The sequence below is a fragment of the Numenius arquata genome, chromosome 18 (genome assembly GCF_964106895.1).
Source record: "Numenius arquata chromosome 18, bNumArq3.hap1.1, whole genome shotgun sequence".
NCBI lineage: Eukaryota > Metazoa > Chordata > Aves > Charadriiformes > Scolopacidae > Numenius > Numenius arquata.
In genome coordinates, this window is record NC_133593.1 from 4,559,205 (window position 1) to 4,578,466 (window position 19,262).

Genomic DNA, 19,262 nt, shown 5'->3' on the forward strand with positions numbered 1-19,262 from the left:
TACGGATACATGCTTCTGTTTTTCATTCCTTATTTCTTTGGCTATTTGGGTCAGTGACAAGTTTTTATAAACATCTCTCGTTGGAGCTAATTAGCGTGAAATGTACTACAAATTTATCACTGTTTTCCTTACTAAAAATTAAACAAGGTGATAAGAAGACCACAAAACCATAATTAACTTTCCTGTTAAGAACAAAAAGGATGCATTTAAAAGTGTTTTTATTGCCTTAATACTGCGTGTTACAAAAGAAGTGTCTTCCACAGCAAAACACACTAAGAACAGGGATGAGTGCAAACCAAACAAATCTGAAAGTAAATTATCTATGAAACCACTTATTTCAATGCAACAGGGAACAGTTGATACAAGTTTCAAAACAGCTTTTCCTCCTCTGGAGAATGCAAGACTTTTTTTTTTCCTCTATTGGAGCTCCCAACATGGGTCAAAGTATTGCACTACACTGAGATTTCAATTCTTTTCCTCCCAGAGAGACCTAAACATTGTCCTCTAACATGTTGATTTTGTTGGAACAGAAGAAAAACCTAGTCCTGAGAAAGACTGCAGCCTGCTCTGTGTTGCCAAGGCAATAGCTATGCAATGTGCTCTCTTCAGATGCTGGACAGAAAGATACGGAGAACTTGGAACATGAAAATGTGGATTCCACACCACGACTACTTCTCAGATTTCTATTCCAATCAGTTTGTACTGACTTCCAAAAGCGTAACTCTTCCAGGAACACAGGGAACATAAGCACTTTACTCGGATGCTTCAACAGAACTCCACAAATCCTATGTTCCGTCAGGCTTTCTTCTCTTAGCATCTCTATGGAAAGGGATTCTGAAGTGAAGGATGACCGATACCTTTTTATCTTTTGGTCCACACTAACATACTAACCAATACCTTTCTGTACCTCTGATGCCAAATGAAACCAGAGTGCAGCTAAATCTACCCAAATTCCTGGATATGCCTCCATCTCTATGGCACCACAGTTCATCTGATGTCAGCACTTGTTTTTTTCTGGTTAGGTCATAACTTGTCCATTATTTTCTCTGGAGTGTTTATAGGCTAGCAAATTCTCGTTGTGAGGACCTGTTCGCAGGCTAGTATAGCTTACAAAGGGAAACTAATCCTTTTTCTTCCCTATTCAGTACTTCTTTTGATGTTATGAGATAATTGACATTTCTTCCCTCTCTCTGCTCTCATTTATGAAGGTGATAATACTTTTGAAGTATTTCATAAATTCCATGCGGACATCTTCAGGATCATCTTCTAAGTTAGAATGTATTAGTTTTAGCTTGTTCAGCGGGTAAGCTTTGAAGGTAAATAAAAAATAATTAGGTATATTCCTTTTATAAAAGAAACATTCACAATCAAGGTCATGGGATAGCTCGTGGTGAAGTCAGTTGGAATTCAGTAGCTTCCAACATCTGATACCCCAAGTAACATCTAACACATGAAGAAGAAACGCATCATAGCTTGTTAGCATTACAAACAAACACAACTCAGTGCTAGATTTAATTATTCAAACATTATTATTAAGGCTTAAAGTATTGGGTTTGGTCACACATTCAGTTAGGCAGAATCAAGCAATTCAGCACTGAATTGCAATTTTACTATTGAAGTGATATGACTGATTACTTCAAAATTATAGAACAATATTGTTATGTTAAATATGTATTACAACATTAATACTTACAATGAATATGTATTTGTTTGAACACTGGAACAGGTTGCCCAGAGGGAGTGTGTATAGACATTTGTATAAACAGCCACAAATAATTTTGCAGTATATAAGGTACCTATTACTAATTTTAAGAGGAAGTTCATTAGCCTTTTATTTCAAAGGGCTCCTATTCTTTTGATCGATAAAATGCAGGCTTAAATAGCCTCAAAATTTTCAGGTAACAAAAGATAAAATTCAACATAAGAAACAAACTACTAATGATGATATATGGCTACAGACATCAGGAGTTCTAATTCCTGTCTCAGCTACACACTCACTGTGTGACCTTAGAGAAGACACTCAAACTTTTCTTGCCTTTACTTTCCCTTTTCTGAAATAGGACTATTGCTCACCTTCTAGATGATCTTTGAAATTAATTCTTTCTGGTTTTGCAAAGCACTCTAGTATCCTTTGATTGGCAGATTTAAAAATCTGCCAGATTTGAAAAATGCAAGCCATGAGGTATGAACAATTTTAAAGATAAATAGATCAATAAAAAACTCTTGAGTTAAAGTTTTCCATCTTCTTACCCAAGGATAGATTTTCTGTGTCCCCTGCACTGCCCGGCTTGTGATGTGCAACGAGGAGACACTGACTATCAAGCAGTGGCTGTTGCTGCACGAAACAGGAGTACCACATTTCAATTTCTTTCAGGTGACTGGGAAGCTCAGGATTGAAGATTATTATTACGCCATGAGAGTCCTTCATCAGAGCTGGCCAGCATGTTTCAAACCTTGAAAAACAGGTGTGTGGAAAATAGTAAGATTGATAGCTGGAAAACAAAAACGTGCACTCAGACATCCTCAAGGTTTGTTCTTCCCTCCTCAAGAATACATTTCAGTACTTTTTCATTATTACAACATCAGTAATCTTGACAGTGATATATCATATTCCAAATATTTTGACTTACCTATTATGTTACTTGGTTCCGTGATCTGATGATGATGTAGTATTTGGTTAAACACTTACTTAAACTTTTTCCCTAAAAATTCATCTGTCCAGTTCGCAATTGCATCTTTTGGAATTAAGGCCTAAATCATATATATACATTGTTTGAACTCCACTCACATAATACTTCAAGGAGATAAAGGCAATTACAGACTGGGCCTCTGTCTCCTGTACCTGTAATTTCATTCTAAGAGCTGTGGACTTTACTGTTACACTCAGTCCTTATCCAAAATGAAGTTCATTGTCAGCTGGGATCATGGCAGAGTGTACCTGGTATCAGATGCTTTATAGCAGAAACTATAAAAAAAATAAAATGGGGTAAAGAGGCGGGAATACTCCTTATCTCAAAAAGATCATTGGGTTTAGGCCTTAAGTATGAATATTTTTTGCAGACAGAACTATTATGAATTAAGTAGCCTGGAGGAACTAACGATGCTGGCTTACTTTTGATCACCACTGCAATCCCACAGTTCAAATCGACACCCAGCTCCCTTGCTGTTACCGTTCAAGTTTGGCTTCTCATACTCCAGGATCCTGTGAAAATGAGCAGATATACAATGTGTTGTCGCACACCACAGCCGGAAAGCGGGACTTTCTGAGGGGCAGACAATTGTCAGGGTGTTGGTTCAGTCAGCACGCCAGGAGGTTTTGCTCACCTTACGCCTTGCGTCGGGCTGTAGCTGCCAATCCCTTCTGTGCTCTCCGAAACAAAGTTTGCCAACACCGATTTTCCAGACTGGCATAAAGCGGGAGTGAAAGATACCCATAGGAATTTAATGTGTCTCCACAAAGAGGAGCACGGCGTTTATCCAAGCGCCCTGCTCTCCCTCCAGCTGAGGCCCCTGTGCGTGAGGGCCTGCCCCCCGCCCGCTTCCCCTCCTAGGGAACCCCCCCCAGCCTCCACAGCCGCCTCCTCTACACGGCGATGCCTGAGGCAGGCCGCAGGGACGGTGGGCCTTTGGGAGGTCGGACGTAAATAGGGCCTGGGAGAAGGACAGAGGGACGGCGGCGGGGAGGGGGGGCTCACCTCGCGGGGCCCCACCAGCAGCACCTTCGCCTTCAACATGGCGGGGGAGGCAGCTCCTCCCGCCCGCCCGTTGCTTAGCAACGCGACCGCGCGGCGAGGGCGGGGTGTGTGGGGGGGAACAGGGGAAGGGCGCGCTGCGATTGGCCTTGCCTTCGTCACGTGCTTGTGTGAGGGGGGGAGCGGTGCGCGCGCGGACCCGGCCGCCGTGAGGCGGCGCCCAGCCCGGCCGCTGTCCCGCCGCTCCTCACAGACCGCCGGGCCGGGTATCCCGGTGGCGGGTTTACCCCGGAGACCCTCCTGACAGTGTGGCAGCGGCGGGGTAGGGCCCTTGTGCGCACCCAGGGCTCCCGCACGCTGCCCGCAGTGGGGTTTGCAGCGCCTCTAGGGCCTTAAACTCGAACCGGTGTGCTCTGAGGGGATCCCCGGCTTTTGTGGGAGCAGATCCTCCTGTTTTGGGGGAGAGGTGTCCCCTTGGCCTTTCTGTCCTCTGGAAAGCAGAGTCAGGCTAACAGGTACTTAAAAATCGCACTTAAAAATCCCGCTCTAGTGTCCCTCACTAGCTTGAGAAGTGCTGTCCTTGTCTCAGGTTTCATTGCGATTTTAACTCCAGATTCTACTTGAATGGACAATGAAGCCAGCTCTTGAAGCTTCTTATTAAGGCTTGTTAGGGGAAGCAAGAGGCTTTTTTAAATTGCAGCTTCTAAAGAAAAAACCCCAAACATCTGGCAGACAGATGTGCTGCTTCAGAGCTGTTTAGTGCCCAGGTACAATAGCAGTTTTAGACAAGCTTTCAAATAGGGCCTCTAGGCGCTACCATAATGTAAATGTTTATTACTAGTACTACTAATAAATGTGAACTAGAATTGCTCTGCTCTGACTGAGGGGGTAGAGTCTTTGCTATCGCACTGGAAGTTTATTATTTGCTGTTTCACTCCTTACATAGCGATAGCTTAGGATGGTTCAGTGTGGCAGCGGCATCACATCATTCACACAGTATTTTGAACTTTGGAAATCCCTTTATTTTCAGGTTGGTGGGACAAAGACAATGAAAAAACAGTAGTTACATCTAGCACTGAATTTGATTCTGCTGTAGCAGACTGGGTGTGTATTTTCTGCTTGTGAAGACCCATGTGTGGTTCAGGACAAAACGCAAAATGAACTGGGGCAACTTGTAGTTAATCCTTTCTGCATCTATGTCGTTTCCCACATTTCAGACCTACTAACTTCCAAAGAAAAGACAGAAAGGGTGACCCAGAGAGAAGGAATTAGGACAGCCTCTCTTATTAGCTGGCATGTGTTATTAGCTACCACTAGCACATGAAGAGAAATGTGTTATAAAGGGTCCTATTGTGGACAGCAGCACAGAAGAGGGGGGAAAAAAGGAGTAAGAGGTAACTGAAACTGGGTAAATCTGTTTGTGCAGCTGCCCAGAAAGCAATTAGGATTAATTTTTAGATGAAGTGTCAGATAGGGTCTTTGTGTGTTTATATTAGCCACTGAAGACTAAGGAGAGCACAGCTGACTAAGGCTGCAATTTTTGGATTTAGCCATGTGATTTAGGGTTTGAAATCACTTTAGAAAGTGGGAATTAAGCTTCCAAGGCACTTAGGGTGATGTTTTCAAAGGCATCTAAGTCAAGTACATTTGATGTTATCAGCATCTGCCTTAGGCGTATAGGTACAGTTCTGTTAGTTACTGAGGTACTGTTTGCTGAAAGTACACGCGTAAAAATCAGCAAGGCCATTTTGTTTCACTTATTTAAAACCCTTTGTTAGACTCCAGCAGAGAGAAAACTCCAGCAGTAAGTGAACTACTTCCAGACAATACTGGTAATGGTCTGTAAGTCTTGCATTTATTAGATGGCTGTTTTTCCACCATAATGTTTTGGTAGCAAGCAAAAATGATCATGTCCAGATGATTCTCTGTGGACAGATCCTCCTCCTTCCTCCAAAAGCCAAAAGCAATTGCAGGCTATCAATAATATTTCAGTAAAACTGTTCTTCACTCCAGAAATGTCTATGAGAACTCAAACTGAGACATATTGATTGCTGTATCAAGGCATGTGATGCTTGTTGCCTGAACTGCAGATAAGAGGACCTTGCCTCCAAGTTAGAGGCCCACAGGTTTTACTGGAAGCAGCAGTAAAATGTAGTGCCAGTCACCTTCCAGATAATACTTTAGCACTTGCAAATCATTCAGGCTTTTGGCGAATAGTATTTTAAGTTTGCATTATATTTCATTTAATGTGGCATATAAAAATTTTCCTATGAAAACAACTCAAAAAATCTTTCATAAGATTTTGTGGCTCAGTACTGGTACTTTTTTTAATGTATTGTAACAATGTTTCCAAACTTCGGAAAACATACCCTAGAGCACTCAAATGAAGTTGTGTGTGAAAATAATGCCTGGGTTAGAAGTACAACCACATGGCAAGGCTTACCATGAGAATGAATGCTCTAACTGTTTGTTTTACGGTGCATGACATTTATTGTGTGTGTGTAGAAACAGCTTTCTAGTGGGCACAGGCAGAGACCTGCATTACATCCTCTATTTATACTCGTTCATTTGGGGTTAAGGCATAGAATACAAGAATTGAAAGGAAGAAACACCTATTTTTCTGCACTGAAGCCTGTTATTAAAAATTAAGGAGAAAATCAATATTGTTGTAAACTGGAAGCTTGTTGCTTAAGAAGCTCAGGGAAGGGATATGTCTCTGAGGTTCAAAGCCTAGTTGATTAAGTAAATGATGGAGGTTTGGATGAAGTGTGGCTGTCCTCTGGATAAAGTTTTGGTAGAGCTATGAAAAAGAACTGAACACAACCAGGACATTAAGGTGCATGGACAGGAGTGCAGTGGAGCACTGCTCTTTGTCATGAGTCTGTTTCACTTAAAAGTGGCTACTAAGGAGGGGTAAGCACTCATTTCAGTCTTTCTCCAAACACCTATTCTGGAATCAATAGGAAAAGCTCATGCAAAACCTGCTGCTTGGTTCATGCCGACAGATTGTCAAGGACTACAGCTCTGATTTATCTGTGGTTTCAAAGTCCTTCCTAGGGGAGATGAGTATCTTTATTTCCATTTTACAGATGGGGAAACAAAAGCAGAGAAAGAATAAATGACTTGCCTGAGGAACCCACCTGGCTGACAGCAGATCTAGGATTAATTAAAATGCCTCTCAGTGTCCATGCAGGCTGTGGCCGGTCACCAAGGAAGCAGGGAGGCCAATGTATTTTCCTCACCAGTGGACGTGAACTCAGTGACACCTTAAGTGGCCCAATTCTCCCTATGTACCTTCATCAAAGTCAGCGGAAGTTCCCAAGGGATGAATTTGACTTGCTCCATTTATGCAGCAATGTATAAACAAAACACAAGGAGCAGCTGACTACCTCCACACACCCCCCAAGAAAACACACCAAGGTGCTGTAATTTTTGAGTCACAGTATGTGAATTCAGAAATAGGATTTAATTTCTATGGTTTCAATCTTAAGGTACAACTGCAGATCATGTCTCTGATGGAGGTTGCTTTGCTTATTCTAAAGTGGTTGCTCTGATCCCATTCTGTGGAGCAACAGTAACACCTAGTGGCTAAACATGCCAGTCCATTGCCTGCTTTCTTCCCTTCCCTTCAATAAGTACGAGTTGGAGGGGGCATGGTGTGATTGACAGTTTTGACTTGCAAGGCCAACAGTTAGGATCTCCAGGGATTTGCCATTTTCCTTTCAACCCCCCACCATGTTCTGTTTTCTATTAAAAGTGGTAGATGAAATATGAAACTCTTCCTCCCACCTCCCAACCCCCTTTACTTTTCTGGCTCATGGAGGAGGTTGTTCCAGTCCATCTTGATCTGTAGGTGGGTGGGCTGTGAGTGGCCGAGCCTACTGCTTCCAGCTTGGAGCACTCACATTTCTGTAAGGAATCCAAGCTTTTTTCTTTTTCTTTTTTTCCTTCTTCTTTTTTTTTTTTTTTTTTTTTGTCTAAAAAGGATCAAGCAGATCATCTGAGGGAGGTTGGTGACCTCAGTGCATTTGATAATGTGGTGTTAACTTGCCTGCGTTAAGGCAGACCAAACCGATCTGTTCCAAGAAGTACCATTTCTTAAGATGTGGTATGCAGGATTGTTTGCCATGATCTACTGGGACTGCTAATTCATCAGAGACGGACCCCCTAGAAAAATAGCTTTTGAGAGGAAAGAACCCACAGATGTTTATTGTGTTAGCAGGAGAGCCCTTCAGAGGGTCTTCTTTCCCCCTCACAGGGGAAAGCTTCAATTTTTCCATGGAAAAAAACATTAAGCAAAAGTATTTCTGCTAAAGCTCAGATCATTTGCATTTGTAAATAGAGCCTCAACTCTTTGTGGGAATTATAGTACTGAGACATTATACTCTCATCATATTCATGCTGCCTAATTTTAGGCTTCTGGTTTAGGTATTCTGAATTACCCGTTGGAAGCGTCTATTGAGGAGACTGTCTTCACTGCCTGGTGACAGAACTTGGACTCTTAATTTATGCAGTGGATGCATGGTCTGTTACATATGACATAAACTTGTATCACCACCCACTCAAGAAGCAGTATTGCCTCCATCCACGTCCCCAGCTCTCCATCTAGCTTCCTTCCAGTTACCAGTTTGGAGCTCCCTGAGCCTGTTCACTGCATAACTGCACAAAAACCTGGTGCTAACAGAAAGAAGGTAATGAGGACCAGTGGGGACGTTGCCAGGCAGGACAAGTATGGGACCATTTCTTTCGGCTACTGTAGAGGTGTACACCGAATTAAAGCATTTATATAGTCATACCATTAGTCAGACCTCTTAAATTTGGTGTTCTCAATAAGAGCAGTCAAAGAGAAATACAGCCTGATGGTGAGAAAGGAGAAATGTTGTGCTGGGATGTGTTGGGCACCCTTTACTCTTAGAAGAGAGCATGGAGAACATGGCAGTCTTGTTGGGCTGGGAAAAAAAACCTTTCTTTATGTTTGGTAAAAATGGTTTCATAGGTGGTAGACTAAAAGGTACTGAAACAAGACAATCAAAGGATAACTGTTTTTTGTGATTCACAAGTGGTCATGGAACCTTCTCTATTAGACCCGTATATTTTTTGTTTTGATTATAAAATTTCAAAGTAAGTTTTGTTTCTTACTGACAGCTGTGGTGTCTGCCGCCCCTGTTGGTCTGGAAAGAGCCTGCATTTATTAACATTGTCTGATCTATTTATTCACTCAAGGCCAGATTCTCAATGACTTCATAGAAAGCAAGCAAAAAAGCGTGTATTGTCTTTAGAGGGACTGCCATGTGGTCCTATGGGAGAGGAGATCCTACTAACAAGAATATTTTGTTTTCTCTCATTTTCATCCTCTGATGTGACTTATGCGTTACTTTGGAGTTTATGGCCAAACACGGGAGTTCCTTAACCCCATGGTCCTTCCAGGCACGATGTTTCTGCTAACATCCTGGGCCAAATCATCTGTCTTTTCAGATGTCTCACATTCATTTTCCTTTAACGCTCAATTACCTTTTGGCAGTATGCCATTAGAGACAACAGATTTATACCAGTAATTAGTATGTTTTGAGGAGTCTGGAACAAGACCTCAAATCCTTGCTCCTTTGCTTAGGTACCTGGATACCGTGATGAATGCTTAACACTATGCCCTCAACTTAAAAATCTGCAGCCCTGATAATTTTGCCTCGATTCCCTTTGAAACTTGGGAAAAGTAGTACATTGGTTTCCAATGCTTGACTCACTTGGAAACTCCTCATTTGGAAGGCCCTCCTTAATATCTTACAGCTACAAATATATGGATGTGTGAGACTGCCACTTTGACTGAATGCAGCCACTGCCAACTTGCTGCTATAGAAGACCCTTGCATTTCTGCAGACAGGGGTAGAGTCAGAAGCAGCGTTGTTGTACTATGTATTTTAAACACCATGAGGAATGTCTTGGAAATATAAAAAGCAAAGTAGACTGAATACTGTAAAAGAGTTCATATTAAGTACAGATTGTTGATCATGTAGTATTAAGTGGTTCATTATTTTATTTTCTTCAATAATTTGAAAACTTAAATCTACTTTTGGCTTGGCTAGTGATGCTGTCTTGAGCTGGGTTATAAAAATACTATGCTTCACCTAAGCACAGATTGTTATAGTTTTCATCTTAATTAGCAAGCTCCAGATTTAGATGGATTAATACAATCACTCTTTCTTTCTTTTTGCCATAGAAGTTCAGAAGAATAATCTGTCACTTGTGAGAACATAAAGAATTGGACTGGAAGCATTCCAAACTCTTTACTGTAAGTGTTCAAAGATTTAATGGAGTCCTCAGTCATAAAATCTTTAATTTGAACTAGACCTTTATATTCTCCATTCTTAAATTCACTATTTTTACATCCAGGGGATTTCCTGTTATCCAAGTATGTACGGAGGCCCTTTATTTCCCTCTGTGTGTGTTTTTTAATTCAAATCAAATGTAAATGTCAGTGGTTGATTGCACTTAACCTCCTTAGGTTCATATTTCTTATTTAATTGCATTACATTTTAAGGTTTAAGGCTATATATTTACTGCTGTTAATAGCACACCATATTTTAATGAAGCTGTTATCTTCTGCAAATATATGCAGAACAATGGAGATTGATTATACAGGACCTTTCAAAGAAACTGTATCTCAAAGCCATTTAAAATGAATAAACACAGTGGAGAGTTTCGGTTAATGTAGTTCTTTACCTAACACGGCTTCAAAACTAAGGAAATGAATGGCTGGGTTATCAAGACTGTTTGCTCTCCTCTTCCCCAGCCAGAGACCGCACCTCAGTAGGTCACTAGCCATCACTGCAGCATGCCAGGGCATATGTTACAAGCTGTGGTTGTTCTCAGAGACACTCCAGAATCGCAGCACTGCTTTTTCCAAAGTCCACTCACCTCCTCTCTCAGCTGGCCAGACTCCTTCTCTGCCCGACCTCCAGCTCAGCTCTGTAAATCTATTGTCAGTCAGTTCAGGGAAGGCTCAGAACACAGAAAATAATTATCTAATTTTCTTGAAACATCTAAAAAAAAGGCAAGTATTACCTAGAGATCATGTACAGAAAATCTGGGACAAATCTACTGTGCTCCGCTAGAAAGCCAGCCAGCTCAACACCTGTTTTCAATGCAAAAGAGCGCATCACCCTACAGTTGGGGCACTGCACCGTTTTTTTCACAACAATCTTAGAGTTAAATACTCAAGATGTGAATTGAGCCAAAAAAGGTTTTGCTGTGAGCCACTTCTTTCCAGGCACATAGCAAGGCTGATAGCCCTGTCCTACCATTCCATCACATAGCAAAAATCTCCTCAGTCTGGTCAAAAGCTTTTATTTCTATTTTTGGGCAACAATCAGTTTAAACATTTCATAGTATCTTGTAGACTTATCATTTCCTTTCTGCCAAAAAAAAAGAACAATTTATCTCTCTCTTTAGGTTATGTCTCATCTTGCTCTTATTTTTTTCTTCTCTTCTTTCATTATCTTTACTATTTATACCATATCATTTTTATTCCATTTCTATTATCCTTACAATAGCCATGATACATAACAAAGCACTAAACCCTGTGTTACAAAGGGAGGCACTGAGAGATTGCCTGATGGCTCCAGTAGGTCAGGGAGTTCAACCAGATTCTTTCTGGGTGTAGACTGACAGCCCATGTATCCTTCCTTCCTGAGACCCAGTGGCATGAGAGGTTGTGAGCCAGTGTAATCCCAGAGGATTGTTTGGGGATTGGTTTTGCATCTGTAGAGAGATTGATCTCCCTTAGGCAGAAAAGAAAACAGAGAGAGAAGAAGAGCATTTCTTGTGGGAGAGAGAGATCTGTGTCCTATGCGAGGAGCTGGATATTTGCAAAGTACAATTTAGTACTTCCAGTTTAGGTCACGTAGAAATGGAATTGAGGTGGGGAAGGAAATCTGCATGCAACCAGTTCAAGAAGGTGCTCAAACTAAGCTTGTTTGACAAAACCACCCAGAGGCCCTGGAAAAGGGGTGGATTTTGGATACCAAACCCATTAGATGTGGTATCCATTGGTGACAATAGAGTATACTGTGAACACCTAAGCTAGCATTAGTGGACATGTGCATAGCCAAGAAATACTTGGATCCAATTGCTTTGCAGTGAGTGACTTTAGCCTTTAATGCCTACATTGATTCTTTCGTATTTAGCACCTTAGTTGCCTTTTTATTGCTTCCATGGAGGAATCCGTAAGATTCAAGAAAGGAGATTAGGCAGAGAGCCAACTAAAGAGCAAGACAGTGCCACTGAACAGTGTTGGGGTTTACTTACATGATTGCTCCCCTTAGAATGAATAGAGCAAAATATTCATAAAGGTAAATTGATAAATCTGGAGAATATTCTCTTTAAATAATCCCCAGAGCTCTCAGCTAACGCACAGCTGTAGAAAAAAGACCCCAACAACTGGACAGGATGTTGGGTTGCATTACGGTAAGAACAGAGTATATACCAAAAAGGTGTTACTGTTATTACATGAAACACTGGTGAGTTCTTGTTCAGAGTGCTCTTTTCAGTACTGCTCACTCTACCTAAGAAGGATATGATTAAGGGGATAAAGCAGGGAAAATGAGAATAATACTGTGCCTTTCAGCTCTGAGTTATAAAGCAAGACTGAAGAGTTTGGGTATTATCTTGTTTAAAAAGAGCTCTTGCTGCGATTCAGTCAATGATTTTAAAATAATGAAGGGGATTAATCACATTGAAACAGACAAAGTCTATGAAAACAAGGAGACTCAACTTGAAAAATAGGATCTTGGGAGAAGAATGATGACAGAGAAGGGAGAGGCTCATGAGAATGCTTCAAGAAATATGTAATGTCAGTTATCAGTGGGGTTCACTGAATCTAGATGCACAGTGCTTTAGAGCAGAATAAGGTGAAGATAGAACTGTAAGGAAAATACGGGTATGGCAGTTGGATTGTGGCTGAGTGTTCACCAGTAACACATGGTGAAAGCCATGCTGGAGCAGGCTCTGGGAAACACCTGCAGCAAGGAGGAGACAGAGGGTCCTGCAGCCTGTGTGATAAGGTCCAACACAGGCAAAAATGCTGCAGGAAAGCACTGATTGGCAAGAAGCTTGCTGTGTGAAGACAGGTGGCTGGCAGGTTAAGGAGCTTGTGGAACAAGGTAGAGGAGAGAAGAAGGAGAAAGCATATGGCTGCTATTAATCCACCTTAACTGCAGACAACTAAGGTGAAAATACTGGAGGCAATTTCAGATCTTAGCTGGGCAGAATCATGCTGCGGAGGTGTTGGTCCCTGTACAATGGCTACAGTGCAGGGATTTTCAGCGTGCAGCCCAAAAACTTCTGAAGGACCATAGCCAACTTCTTAGGGGGCCTGTGAAAGCCAGCTAAGAAAAGCAGACTATTGTGGTTAGGCCTCATTGTCATGGCCCACAGGGAAAGTTCTTAGGAGATTTGAAAAAAATCAATAAAAGCTGGAAAAATATGGGTTTGCTGTGTGGAGGAAAGGGGACTCCAGTCTCCCTACTTGCATCCCCCACAGTTCTTCTGTTCCTTGGCTCCAAAGGGTGGGTGGCGCAACCTCTGGGGTGTGCAGGAGCTGGGAAGAGGGTACTTATTTCCATAAATCCTTTCTTATCTGTTTTGTGTGCCTTTATTTGTGTATTTTGTCAAGAACAGGGTGAACCCACTTCCTTTTATGTGACTTGCACAATACAGAAAGGGAACTGAGACTACCATTAATATTGGATTGCTCAAGTCAAGCAACCTGTGTCCATGGGGAAATTGAGAGAAGCAGGAGGATTTCAGAGCAAGAGCCCAAAACTGAGACATTCTTTGGTCATGGAAGTCCTTGCTTCTCTGAGATTCGGAGAGAGTCCATGACTGGACTATTCAGCTAAGCGTTTGGATACCACTGGAGCTGGATATCCTATAGTCAGCGACTCCTTTGAAAATTGCAGCCTCATATCTGATAGCTCCTTCCACTGCATGTTATAAAGCACTTTGTTTTGTTGTAGAAGTTTAAGACCATCTGTGGTTTGGAGAGTTTATAAATTCAGTGTTTACATCCTGTACAGCATCAAGCAAGCAGGCAGTCTTCGGTGACTGAATAATGTTTAATGAACAGTTAATGAACAGGAACATAGTTTGAGGATACAGACATGGAGACAGACCTCCCAATGTTTTCTTTAGTGACCTCGGTGGTGGAAGAAGGAGCGTGCTTATTAAATCTGTAGATGAGGCAAAGCTGGAACTGAATGCAAGAACACTGGAAGGCAGGATTAAAATTTCAAGTGATCTTGACAAATTGGTGATATGATCTGAATAAAATAAGATGAAACTCATTAAGGACAACTGCAGGGCACTATGCTTTGGCAGGAATAATTTTAACTAGCAAATGCAGGATGAGGGCTAGCAGTTGTGCAGAAAAGGTAGAGAATCCCAAGCTAAGCATGGATTAACAATGATGTACAGATGTCAAAAAGGCAAATCCTCAGCAGGGCAGAGGTATTGCACAGAAGTATAGGTTATGGGTACCATAGTATTAGATAAATGCAGACCGGCTGGGAAGTCCAGAGGAGAATACCAAAAAGGATCAGAAGTATGCAACATAGGACCTACAGGGAAAGCCTGATGAAGTTGGGATTGTTTTTCTTCTAGAAGGCAAGGAGAAGTGTTAAAACATTTTAAAAAGTGCTTTGAGGAATTAAAAGCTTGTTCAAAGAGAGGAGAAATAGTTTTCTACAACCATAATAGAGAAAGTAAGACATTAAGAGCTGGAATTGCAACAAACCAGACGGAGGTTGGATGTTAAGAAAAGCTACCAGTGCAGAGTGCAAAGCATTGGAATGTGTTTTCAGAAGAGCAGGGGGAGTTTGTGTCTTGAGGTCTTTCAGAAGAAGGCAGAAAAATTTGTGCCAACAATAATTTATGTATATAGATCCTGCCTTCTAGCAGGGAGAAGAAAGAACTACTAGATAACTTGCAGTCCTTCGGCTACTTGTGAATGTTTCTACTCCAGAGGTTTGAGTGCAATAGACCTGGTGCTATTTGTGCCTTGGCTTTATCACACCTGTGTGAATCCCTGCTTCATTGCATTTTTGGTGAGTCTGATGGATCAAGGTGTGTCCACAAACTCTCTGTGCTTGTGCAGATCTGTGCTTCAGTGCATGTCCAGGTGGGAGAATTTTTGCCTGACATCAAAGGTGACATAAATTATCCTTCCCAGGACACAATAATGTTCAGAGTATGTGGAATTCCACCAGACGTAGTCATTGTCTTGCTGATCTTGATTCATCACATTCTCCACCTGCTGAATTATGTTTCAATCTGAGTTATTTTATCCAGTATTTTACTTTATAGTACCCACACAAGTGCTTCACTCAGACAAAGGTCTCATCTAAGGCCATTGAATTTTGCCAAAGTCATGACTTCTGGATGATTTCTGCTGCTTCATGCAATATCACTGTCTCTCGTGTTTACTCTGTGCTAAGCTGCTTGTGTAAGTGTGATTTTTTTCAGCTCTATTCCCTTTTGAGTTTAGCTGTGATTGATTTATTCCAAGTCAAATTCAGGAAATTTTCACACAGTAGCTACATCCTAGCTTAAAAGAAAAACCACCACAGCCCCCTAATATTTCCAGTTTGGCTCAGGTTTGGTTTGACTCCCCAGTAATAGATGTGTTACTATAACCTTAGTAATATTGTAGTTTAGTTTATAATAGAGATCTTGAACTCTTACTGTTACTAAGCTCATGTCCATCTCTTCTAATTTTCCAAGGCTCCTTGACTGCTTTGTTATATCACAATGAAATAATCTAGGCATTTTAGGAAGCTAGAAGGGATTTATCCAAAGTATTTTTGGTTTTAGATGCTCTTATCAATGACTTCTTTCTAACTTAAAAAGGACACTTCATAATTCTAAAGCTCCACAAGGTTATATCCACTCGAACAAAGCTGCTTTTCCTTTGGTCTCCTAGTACCCATATGAAAAGTGCACTCACAAAATCCAAAGGATGGAATCCCCCTGTGCTTCCGTGTATTGTGGCTTCCCAGTCTGCACGCTGCCTTTACCACCTTGAACTGAGTTGGTGAAATACATCCAAATGATTTATTTAGTCCTGATTGCCTGGGCAAATCTTTAATTAACATTCTTATGCAGAGGCATAAAAAGTGTAGCTTTATAGTTTGAAATAGAGTATGTCTGGTTCATAAGAATAGGACTGTTCAGATTTCAAGGGTTCTCTTCTCAGAGCTAGTCCCTCTGATAAATTGAAAGAATTATGTTTTTGTTGGCCCTCTTTGTTACCTCCATCACCGTGTTTCCAATTTATCAACATAGTTTTGAGAAATTATTAGAATATGTTGCACTCGTAAGCACCGTGGGGAGAAAAAATATTCATTTATTACTGCTATTGTGTTTGATTATATTATGCATATCCAATGGACTAAAATAAAATGTCATCTTTAATTCTCCCCTTACAGTAGACAATATCACCCTTTCTTCTCTCTTTCCAAACACAACTTGGAAGTTAATTCTTCATTTTCATTTTAAATCAGCCATACATAGTAGAAGCAAGTGTGCATCAGGGACAGGGCAGAAGTAATGGGAGCCTGGAGATCTGAGCTCTATTTCTGGCTTTGTCTTTAGCTCTTTGCAGTCTTGAGCAGTCATTTGACCTCTGGTCTCTAGTCTCTCAGTTCATGAAATAGGAAGAATATTAGCTTCCTACAGATGTCTCTAATAATTTGCCAGAATCTTGTCTTGTCTAATCACCTATGTTTAATATCTCCTAGGGTCTTGCAAAGTCAGTGAAGGCTGAAGCAGCAAATTTTGCATGCAACCGAAATTAAAATGTTCTTGGACAGTTAAGACTTGAGGGCTGCAAAGAGCTTCTGAAGAGGCTAACCCAAGTCAGGAGAATGGGTCAGAAAGCAAATGGTGCTGTTTAGTGCCATTAAATACTGATAAACGATCTACCCCAGCTTGTCAGGAGGGGGAATGTAGTGTGTTTGGGACAAGAGGCTGAACCAAGCCCTCAGCACACAGCCTGGAGCTGCCACAAACTGCCAGGGGCGGGGGTCCAGCTGAACCCAATTTGGCTGTGCCCACACAGCTGAGGATGATCACTCAGATTAAAGGGCAGGGGAGTTTCACAGACCTGCCTAGTGTTTTAGGTGTGCTGCAGCTTTGGACTGCTTTCCCAGGAGGAGGGTGAATTTGAGGCAGTTTGTAGCCCTACTGAGAGGGGAGATCAGAGAGTAAGCCTCTTTTTTTGTTACCTTGTCAGCCTGAGCAGAGGTTTCCTGAAGATTGACTCTGAGCAAAATGGCTGAGTGGCTGAACACCCTGGGGTAAGTTGCTAGAGGCTGGGTGTATATTTCGGGGGTGGGAGATGGGAAGGGAAGAAATTTCCCTTGCCTGAGGGTGAAGAGGACACTGAAGAGAAGGGTGCTCGTGCTGACCTGAGCCAAGGCTGGGGACAGAGGGCCATGTTATGTCCCAGTTCCAGGCACTGAGGGATTTTTGTAAATAAATACCAGCTGTTTCTGAGCGGGCTTGGCAGCTCAGTGCTGTTGGTCCAGACTTTTTGAGCTCCCTTTGAGCCCAGAGAGTGTTGATCCATTGCCTGCTCTAGCCATGGGTCTGGGACACCCCAAGGGCAGCTGTGGGGCAACCCTAGGGAGGCTGTGCTGAGCTGCGGTGCAGAGCAGCGTACCCCTGCCTACTTGTGTAATTTGCTCCAGTGATTAATGACAGTGGCTGTTTAAAAACCTGGTGCCTCATTTGCAGTCTAAACTTGTCTGGTTACAGGCTCCAGCCAGGGGCTATTTATCTCTGTGTGCAGGCTCTGGAGGTGGGCACCGTGGGGGAAGGGGTAGGCGCTCACCAGCGGGTGGAGGATGAACCCGGCCATTTTCCCAGTATCTTGTAGGAATTATTTTCCAGCTGCAGAATCTTGCAGGCATCATGTTGCCCCTTAGGGGAAGAGTTCTCTGCCCTTGCAGAGCCCCACAGGGAAGCCCCAGGCCCCAAGGATTCCCCAGCAAGATTTGCTTTTGGTGGTAAATTGGGGCTGTCTTTGGCCGCAAAAACAGTGCAGAGGGGGTACTGTGAGCTTGCAGGATCTGAGGGTAAAAGCTTAGAAACACAATTGTGTCATCTTATCCTCTTAAAAATGGAATCCCGCCTTGTGGTGGTTGGTTGAGTTGCTTGCTGGGTCAGTGATCTGCAGCAGCCCGGGTTCCTCCAGAGCTGGGAAGTGGACACTGAAAGGCCAGCAAATGGGGTCTGTGACACTGTCACCAAATGGGGGATATACAAGGGCTTTAAACTCAAATTCAGCTGCTGCAGAGAATGGGAGTCTTGCTGCTGGCTTCCTTCTCGGGCTACTGCCTTTGCAGAGCACCCGCATCCTTCCATGACTGCAAAAACATTCCTCCTGTCTTTGCCTGGGGTTCACTGTGCAATTCTCCAAGCTCAGGGCCATCCTGGGTGCTTATGTGTGATGCCAAAATGAGCAGGATGCACATCCTGAAGCAGGGATTACTTTTTTCACTGGTTACCTTGCGAATGAAGCATCTTTAACAACTATTTTTCTCCTACTTTATCTGTGTAACTTCTAGAGCGCAAACGTGGCAGCGGGCACCAGCTTTTTGGGTGTTTGGGGTGCGGTTGGTTCCCCTGGAACTGGCTCTTGGTTGATGAGGTGGATGCAGGGCCTGGTGATGTTTCACGTTTGGGACTGGGACTCGGGCACACCGGGTGTGCTCCATGCCTGTGCTCAGAACCGCCTGCTGATGGGGGTAGCTGGACCGCAGGCTGCTGCTGAGCCGGGACTTCCCATGGCGATGCTGCCGGCTCTGCCTGGGTGACAGCGTGCCGCCCCGGTGGGTTTCGTGCCCATGCGGGGCCGTGGCTCGCCTCCCCCGGCCCGGCCCAGGGCCCTTGGTTGCCCGGCCGCCCGCAGCGACGGGGGAGCCCCCTCGCAGCGGGGTCTGCTGCGAGGCCTGGCAAGGGTTAACGCTGAAACCCCACGCCCCCTTTGACGGAGTCGGGCCAACCTCGCCAAATTTGAAAAGGCATCCGGGGCTGAGTGTGCGCCCTGGGCGCAAAGAGCCGCGCTGGCCCCGGACCCCCTGCGCGGGCAGCAGCCGCCGCCGCCGGGGCTCGGCTTGCCGAGGGACGAGGCTTCCCCTTCGGGAGCCGGAGCGGCGGTCCCTGTGTCCCGGGCACCCCTGCCCCGTGGTCCCCGGTCCCAGGGGCATCTCCGCGCCGTGGGATCCCGCCGTGACCCCGGCCGGGGGAGGCACGGTGGGGCCCCGCGCCTGCCGTGCCGTGTAAGAGGCAAAAAGGGGAGGCGGGAGGAAAACCCTGTTCTTGCAAAAATGCAGTTCGCTCTTTTCTTGTCCTGGTACTGCTGCCTGCATGGATGTGCGCTAGGGACTGGCTTCCTCTATCAATTCCCAGCATCAACCCTGCAGCACAACTACCCAGAGCAGAGCTCGGGCTCGCCGGGCAGCGGCTTCGCCAGTCGCCGGTGAGTAAGACCGGGTCCGCCTCCCCGGCCAGGAGGCC

General features: G+C 43.6%; 2 protein-coding genes across 3 annotated transcripts in view; one reads left to right on the plus strand and one right to left on the minus strand.

The window, feature by feature from the left end:
• Positions 1 to 202: 202 nt before the first annotated feature.
• IFT22 (intraflagellar transport 22) lies at positions 203 to 3,761 on the minus strand. 2 transcript variants are annotated; one of them, XM_074160714.1, is made up of 5 exons: positions 3,696 to 3,761; positions 3,325 to 3,404; positions 3,113 to 3,202; positions 2,251 to 2,453; positions 203 to 1,308 (listed from the first exon to the last, which is right to left on the minus strand). In XM_074160714.1, exons 1-5 carry the CDS (start codon positions 3,732 to 3,734, stop codon positions 1,160 to 1,162), a joined length of 561 nt encoding a protein of 186 aa, XP_074016815.1. In that variant the 5' UTR covers positions 3,735 to 3,761; the 3' UTR covers positions 203 to 1,159. The 2 variants fall into 2 exon arrangements, with proteins under 2 accessions (XP_074016815.1, XP_074016816.1); XM_074160715.1 differs by lacking the exon at positions 3,113 to 3,202 and having other exon boundaries at positions 206 to 1,308; positions 3,696 to 3,734.
• A 15,311-nt stretch (positions 3,762 to 19,072) lies between these two features.
• Positions 19,073 to 19,262, plus strand: part of COL26A1 (collagen type XXVI alpha 1 chain) — a 170,756-nt gene continuing 170,566 nt past the window's right edge. Inside the window, 1 exon segment of the mRNA XM_074160721.1 lies at positions 19,073 to 19,224. Within this exon segment, the coding sequence (XP_074016822.1) occupies positions 19,073 to 19,224 (152 nt within the window).